Raw genomic sequence first — 8,649 nt, 5'->3', positions numbered from 1 at the left:
AGTCAGTTCTTCTGGATGGATTCTTCTTTGTTGAAACGTTTCATCTTTTATCCAAAACACTTCTTCCTGACTCAGCCTTGTTAGATATAGTTGAAGATGTTTTGCATCCCATCCGGGCAGTTTTTTCTATTCAAAACTGGAGAGTAGCATTCAAATCTCCAAACTGTATGAGATGCTCTGTTTAAGCATCTGAACTCACTTCTTAAAATGCTAAATTGTCTTTTTTTTTTTTTAAAGTTTCAAGTAAAATTCTTCATCTTTACTTTATTAAAGAATTGCTCCAGTCACCAAAAGTACTTCTGAAATGCTTATAATATAATAATAAAAAATATATATTTTTCTAGGATCTGAAAATATTCTTATGTTAGAAACATCTCACCAACATTACAGCACTTGGTGGCAATATTTGGGTTTAGATTTTCAAGGTTCCAGCAGCTGTTGTTTTAATCCATAATTTTAGATCAAACTTTTACCAACAATGTTGTGCTTGTGCTTGGCAAAGGTAAGGCAACACGGCAACTGACAGGCTCTTAGATGTGCTATATACCACGATGATCAAACATTTAAAGTATTTTGTTTCAGTGATGAAAAGAATAGAAACAGCCTTTATTGTCCCGTGGATGGGAAATTCAAGTGTAACAGCAGCAACAGATAAAAAGATAAAAAGATTTCACACAAAAGTTCCTAAATGTTAATTAACAATACAATATATAAGAAATAAGATAAATTAATTAAATTTAATTGAATAAAATTGAATAAAATCTTGAAACAAGTCACAGCAAATCTGTCAAATCCCAGCTGAACTTTGATGACTTGATTATTATTATTATTGTTATTATTATTGTTATTATTATTGTTATTTTTTTGCAGCAACTAGAAGTCATACTTGCAGAGGGTTTATGGGGAACTCCTCTGATTAAAATACAAAAAGTTCATGATAACATCTGATGTGCTCTTGGAAACGTCCTTCTAAATTTTTTACATCAATGCAATTTGTCGATTTAGTTGTCTGGACTGGATTTTCTGGGCGTTACTGCTGTGCGCGTGCACGTGCATTCATGTGTGTTTTAATCTTGTTGAATTTTCCTTTCTGCAGGGATCACCAGTCTGTTAGCCAATGATGTCTACACAGCTGCTTTTCCTCTGCATGACGTGAGTGCAGTCACTTTTTTATTTCTCAGAACATCAGGAAATCTTCCAATTTATCTGTATATACTGGTATATACAGGTATTCTTGTATTATTTCGACTTTATTCTCGTAATATTATGACTTTATTGTCATGTGACTTTATTCTCGTTCGTAATGTAATTCTTTTTTTTTTATTAGCGTGGCCCTAAAGCTCTGTCGTGTGGAGGAGCTTGAATTCATTTTGGTTAAAAAATTATTTTCTTTCTTTTAAAGCAGCTGACAAATCAGCGTTTTAGTAAAAGGCTTTAAGATGGCCCTATTTGTTTTATTTAAATTCACTCATCCTTTCTTTTTTAAAACAAGATGATGCATACAGGCCTGCTTTATAAACCTATCCTAATTTATAAATATGACCTCCCTCCCCAATAATCCCCATTTTCACTCACGTTCACTTTTTTTCCACTTTCAACATGAAACGATTAAAAGTTTTCAACATGAAACAATAAAAAATTTTCAACATGAAATATTCACAATCATGTCAAATGTATTAAACATGTTGGCATAACACAATTAATTTATTAAACCAACACATGATCTAATTGTGTGGAACAAATGTACATGTTTCGTTTATATAAATCCAACAGGCTTTTTCTTTCAGTGCAATAATCCACATTTTTACTCAAATAAAAAGAACATATTGCATAATCATAAAGCTCGTTTGTTCCTGATGTCCAGTTCTGACAAATTGGATATTAATGTCAACAATAAGCGACACTCGTACAGTTTTAAAAAGTCATGACCTTTGCAGAAACTGATTAACTGAGAGAAGTGCATGAAAATGGAAGCCCAACGTGTTCTTGTGTTACAGGGAGACGTTGACGGGGTAAACGCAGAGCCCAACGACAGAAAGGTAAGTGAACAGGTCCACGGGGTCGAGCGCAGAAAGGGATGGTAATGGTTTGAGAAATGTCTGATATAAATCTATAAAATGAAACTACCAGTTAATGATCCATAGTTTGTTTTTCATCTGGAGCTGACCACAGCAACACATTAATGAGATGTTGGCTCATCATAACCTTTGTCTGTGGAAACACGTTAAATTAAATGCCTGGCATTCCTCGGAGGATTGAATATGGCCTGCCATCTTTCATGCTAAGCTGGTGAAATAATTGTGTTAAAACCAGTTTGGTCAAAATTTAAACAGAACATTATGCACCATCTCAGGCAATACCATGAGATTTTACATGTAGCACTTGGTTTGTGTTGTGAGGGACTCTCAGTTACTGCCACTGGAAATTTAACAGTTATCTGCTAAATTTACTGTTACATTCATTTTTGTGTTGGCTAAAATTCATTAAAATCTTCCCAGTGGTTCATGAGATATTTTGCTAATAGACGAACCTATGTCCACACACATACGCAGACACAAACTAAATAAAATTAAACTCCAATAAACACAATGTTACAGAAGGGGAACTAAAACCAGACTAATCATCTCACTGACCTGTGATGGTTTTTATGTTTCGGAGCCTCCAGCTGTAAAAGATTAAGATTAAGATTAACAGCTCAACTGGAATGATGCTCATTAAGCAGAGTCATTAAGTGCTCCTCTGTTCTGTCTGGAACCAGAGAAAAGCTCTGCATGAGCATCTCTTATCATATCCATGTTTGATGGAGCAGTGTTTTGTAAGAGGAGGAAACAAGAGATCTTCATTCTTTCCCCTCTGCCGTCTGAACGCTCTGCTGCTCGGTGAAGAAACACCTTGTTTTGTCGCTCCGCAGCTCGTTTCTCTGCTCGTGAATGGAGTGTGTGATTACGTGTGAAAATGTTCCTCCGACTCAGCTGAGGGATGAATGTGATCTTCTCATTCTAGTTGTAGGATGGATCAGAACATCTACTCAGAGCCCTAACGCAGTCAGCTGCTCGTTGGCGTTCAGCTCTGATTTGCATAGAAATCTGTTTTTATTACGAGGTGCTTGGATCACAGTGGAGGTGTGATGCGTGCTGCTCTGTTTTTCATCATCAAGCTAAATTATGATACATTCACGGTACAGTGGATCATCTGGCTCCATCTCACCATATCCCAGCATCCTCCTCTGTCACACCAACCCGCTGCATGTCCTCCTCCACTCTTCTGTGGACTTCCTTTTTATCTCCCTGCAGCTCCATAGAACATCATCACCCTCGAACTTTGTCTCCAGATATGAGCTGTCCCTTCATTCAGCTCATTTCTCATTCTGTTCACTTCAGTCCATCCCACTGAACATCAAATCTTCTCAACCTCCTGTCTTTTTGTTAGGGCCACCATCTTGCTCCCAGTTTGTACATAAAATATATTGCCTCTTCCAAGATTTAAATGATTGCAAGCACAAACTAGTTAATTGGTGAAATGTTTCCCATCACATATTCAAATAAGGCTAGTAAATAATTGTTTCTGTGCAGGGAGTTTAGCATTGTTGGCTGTTTTTTATTGTTTCTTTTTGTATTTCTTTCTAAGTTTATTGAAAGGTGAATGTTTTGCATGTTTTAATGCGAGTGTGACTGTTAGCAAAATATGTCATAAAATTATTGATGAAATTTAATGAAACTCTGAAGATAGTCAGGATGTGGATGTACGTTTACATCTTAGCACTACTCTGAGTTAAGATGGCCACCACAGCTGGTCAGCCTTGGTGAACACACTGTTCTAACTCAGTTTTACAGATGTTGAGCTAAAATCTGAGAGTGCTGACAGATTGAATGCGGTTTTGTGATATTGCATCAGATGTTGTTTTCAGTATTTTACCAAACGGACTAAAACTACATAATTTCTTAAAACATGATGATTAGTTTAAAAGTCTGGAGCGAGTCATTCCTTCAGGGAATGCTTGGCCTTTCATTTGTTCTGAATACATCTTATGCTTAGGTGACATTAAAGAAGAGACGTTTCTTCAGTTTTGTACTTGAAACAAACCATTGAGTCCAAATTAACGATAAATCATGTTAAATGATACAAACATTACCTGAATCATTGTGTAACCAGTTTTTTACATGTATGTATTTACTTGCATCAACAATTTTACTTTTGTTTTACAATTAAGAGTACCAAAACTTTGATTTGTTCCACTTTTAGATTTACATACATTTATAATTTTGTTCTGTAGCAGGAGGAACTGAATAAACGTATTTGACATATTATAGATCAAATTAACTGTGGACATGATCAAATGAAGTATTGATTACTGCTTGGTCCAGCCCTGTACTTCTGTATGTATGAGCTTTAGTACTTGTTGACTCTGGGTTCTCCTCACAGCTGCTGTCTGAACAGTGGGCCAGCTACAGCGTCTTCTACAAGTACCAACCTATTGGACTCATCAGGTCTGTAGGTCTCTGTCAAACCCAACACCAAAACATGTCCAGGTTGAAGATAAATAATAATTATCAACTGGTCCAAATCTGCCCATTTTCATTTCTAAAGTGTTGTCCATCAAATTTATTCATCAGACTGACCAAAGTCAGGAATATTCAGCTGTCAAGGGGTTAAACTGGAATGGACATAAATATGTTTATTTATTTATTTATTTTACCAATTTGGCCTAATCACATGCTTTCTCTTTTAAAGGATAAATTCATTGATTATGTGTTGATCACAGATACTTTTCTACAGGAAGTACTTTGGGGAGAAGGTTGGCCTTTACTTTGCCTGGATAGGAGTCTACACGCAGATGCTCATCCCTGCTGCCATTGTTGGAGTCATTGTGTTCCTGTACGGCTGCGCCACGGTCGACGATAACATACCAAGGTACGCAGCTCACACACGGAGTGGGGTAATTTATTACTTCCTGCTGAGTTTTACAGCCCTTTGGTTGTTGCTCATGTTAGGAGTGGTGGCGTAGAGGTTAGAGAAGGTGGGCCTGTGATCGGAAGGTCGTCAGTTTGAATCCCCAGACCAACAACATCAAAATGTGGGTGGGAAAGGTGAAACACCCACACCAGCCTCCGTCCTCGTTTGCTCCACTCTGGGCCCTTGAGCAAGGTCCTTAACCCCCACTGTCTGCTCCTCCGGGTGCCTACAACAGCTCTCCGCGCCACACTCAGGGCTATGGTAGCTCGGTGGTCTGTGGTTGTGTCAGGAAGGACATCTAGCTTAAAAATAATTGCCAAGTCTTAGTGTGACTTAGTTCACTGTGGCGACCCCTGAAGAAGGGAGCAGCCTAAAGAAGAAGGAAGAGAGAAGAAAAAAAAGGCACAATTAAAAATGTTTTTTGGTCATGGTGGTGGATTGGTTGGAATGGAAGAAATGGAATTTGTGGTTAGGTATGTCTTATACCTTTAGGTTGGCAGCAGGAATATCTGTAACTGATTGATTGATTTGATTGTAGTGACATATGAACACATCCAAAACGGATACAGCTTATTGTTTATTTTAGTGTTTATAGATATATGAAGGCCATATAAACTCTTCCCACACTCTTGCAATATTCTAAGTGTTTCTAAACTCTAAATGCTCTAAAAGAACACGGCATGTCGTGATTTCAGCTCTCTGCCTCCTGCTGCACTTTTCCAGCTGCCAGCGCTTTTGGCCACACCCACTTTTCTGGTTCAGAACAGAGATATGACACGTTGCAGAAGGAAACTTCTACTGCAGCTGTGGGCTGCACACAGGTGCAGCAGGTGCTAAATAATTTAAAATAAAAATTCCATGCCAATCGTGCGGCTCATCCACCAATCAGCCAATTGTGTGTCGTGTCTGATCTTATCTTGAAAAACCGTGGTAAACGAAAAGTGAAATAGTGAGGGACTACTGTACTTCTATTTTTCTGTTTGTAGCATTTTTCTTTTTACTGAAATGTATGAACGTGTGCCAATCAGTCTGCAAAAAGTTTTGACTTTTTACATGCAGTTTCCCAAAATCCTTTTCTTGAATGTCTGGTTTAACTCTTGTCTTTCCTCCCTAAAAAAAATAAATAAATTGCTATCCAACTAGTACCCATTTTATCTAAACCCCTGCATCCTGTGCTAGCATGCTAAATGCTATTTTATTTTTCAGCATTTTGTCTTGATTTACATAGAAAAAGATCTGAATCATTACTTCATTTTTAGATGTTAAGTGTTGATACAGTCATAATGTTTTATTGAGGGGTATCAGTTTTGGTAAATCCTTGGTGTAGACCACACACCCTCAGAACCGCCTGTTTACACACACAGGTGTGTGAACATGTCTAAAAGGCATTAACTTGTATTGAGAGTCTGTTCTGGTTGAGCTGTGAGATGACACAGAATCAAACATCAAAACGTTTTATTTCTGTGTCAGGAGGCGTTTTCTTTAATTTTCACACAGAATGAAAAATCATGGTTTCATCTTATTGTCTGTACAGGTCATTGCATCGGCATTATGTAATTCAAAGAGTAAAAGCCTTTGACTTTTTTTACTGGTTATAAATGGGAATTGCATTAAAAAGAACACAGGCTTATCTCGACAGAACTGAATCTTATCATTTATTCTCGTCTCGGTATTTTCTGTTTGACAACTCATTAAATCCATCTCCTTCATCCATTTGTTTGGAAGCATGGAGATTTGTGATCCCAGGAACAACATCACCATGTGTCCGCTCTGCGACCACGCCTGCAGCTACTGGAAGCTTGTGACGGCATGTGGCACAGCCCGAGCCAGCCACCTGTTCGACAACCCAGCCACGGTCTTTTTCTCCATTTTCATGGCCCTCTGGGGTAAGAACGCAGTCACATCCCTGATCAAATACTGTTTAGCTGAATCACCTGCAGACCAGGTATTACCACCAATACCAGTTGAAATATTTGCCCAATACAAGGTGTGCAGCTAAGTGGTCCTCTGTTTTAGGTAATAAATTATATTTTAACCTTTGTCGAGCTCCGACACCAAATCTGCAACACAACTCCACGAGGCTAACACACAGAGAGCCCTCTTCTGATGTCCTGCCAGTCTTCGCAGCCATCTGTCAGCAGCAGGGCATCAGACTGCAGAAGTGTTGTGTTCAGATGAAGCTGGCATCTGACGGAGTCACTGCATGACAGCCATCTGGATTCACCTGCTGCTGACCCGAGGAGGCCACAATACCACAAAAACAGCCTCGTTTGAAATGTTTTAAATGAAGGAAACGACATCACAGCAACGATAAAATGCTTGTGACCAAAAATACGTAAGAGAACACTCACGTTCATGTTGCTGGGATTTCTCAGATGGACCAGTTTACATATTCAGACCAAATATTGAAGCCGACTCATAGCAAAGTCATAAATTCAGCTTTTTTTTTTTGTCTGACCAAAATGATCAAAGCTTTACTGATCATTTTGGTGTTGTTAGAGGTTCTCTATGGTGGGAGGTGTGGAGGGTTGATGCCATGTGGATCCAGCGGAACGTGATGATCGTACAGGAGACTGTCCACTGAGCCCACTATTAGTCTGACATGAAAATTATATTTATTTTAATCTAGATTAGTTTAACATGTTTAAATGAATTTTATAAGTCTGTTTAGTCATACTGATGCAATGATATATTTTATAAGCATAATGTTAATATGTACTAGTTTTGTTTGACCTTCTCTGACACTTTTTGTGGCTACGCTGTTGTGCCAACAGAACAGGCACATTTGGTAAAAGATGCTCACAGACAGACTCGATCCAAAAGGTTCAAAGTTTTGTGATTACAAAGGAATACAGTAGTCCCTTGTTTATCACGGGGGATCTGTACCCTGAAACCCTGCGATAAGTGAAAAACCGCGAAGTAGAAATAGAAGTACAAGAAGTAAGTAGTAGTTTATTTTATTATTTAGATAGATGTATAGTAAGGTGTTTTAAATCCTTTCCACACACTTTCAATATTTGAAACAATGTTTCTAAATTCTAAACGCTCTAAAAGAGCACAGCATGTCATGATATCTGCTCTCTGCCACCTGCCGCTCTTGGCCACGCCCACTTTTCCGCTGCAGAGCAGAGATGGGACACGCTGCAGGAAGGAGCTTCTCCTGCAGCTGTGGGCTGCACACAGGTGCAGCAGGAGATAGATAAATTTAAATTTATTTTAAATAACAAATCCATGCCGATCGTGCGACTCATCCATCAATCAGCCAATTGTGTGTCATGTCCAATCTTATTTTGAAAAACCGCGATAGAGCGAGTCTTTGAAAAACGAACCGTGAAGAAATGAGGGACTTCTGTAGAATTAAAATATTCACTTGGTGACAGCAGGCTGAGCTTGTAATCAGTTTCCTGTTTGTTGTCATTTCGTTTTCAGCCGTTCTTTTCATGGAGCACTGGAAGAGGCGGCAGATGCGGCTCAACTATGTCTGGGACCTAACGGGCTTTGGAGAGGAGGAGGAGGTGGGACAACTCTACACATACCATTTGTGTGCCATTTTTAGTAAAAACATTAATTTAAAAAATGTCTGAGTACTCGACCTGCTTGAAACATAAATGTACTTTTTAATACTTGTTTATTGTTTGAAAATCTCACATTAGAGTTGCCTTGAGAGACACCTACAAAATTGGAGTTTTAGAGTGA

At 38.5% G+C, this 8,649-nt stretch overlaps 1 protein-coding gene across 1 annotated transcript; it reads left to right on the top strand.

Moving 5' to 3' along the window:
- Positions 1-1,096: 1,096 nt before the first annotated feature.
- Positions 1,097-8,649, top strand: LOC119426713 (anoctamin-1; the record flags this gene model as incomplete). Its single annotated transcript, XM_037694299.1, is given in 7 exon segments — positions 1,097-1,152; positions 1,998-2,039; positions 4,423-4,487; positions 4,777-4,911; positions 6,679-6,839; positions 8,383-8,494; positions 8,607-8,649. Coding segments are annotated over 7 exon segments (614 nt in total), but the record flags the coding sequence as incomplete, so codon positions are not given.

The sequence above is a fragment of the Nematolebias whitei genome, chromosome 2 (assembly GCF_014905685.2).
Source record: "Nematolebias whitei isolate Nwh7 chromosome 2, NemWhi1, whole genome shotgun sequence".
In the NCBI taxonomy this organism is placed as follows: Eukaryota; Metazoa; Chordata; class Actinopteri; order Cyprinodontiformes; family Rivulidae; genus Nematolebias; species Nematolebias whitei.
Note: the sequence above shows the minus strand (reverse complement) of the source record. Positions and strands in the feature narration are given on the sequence as shown.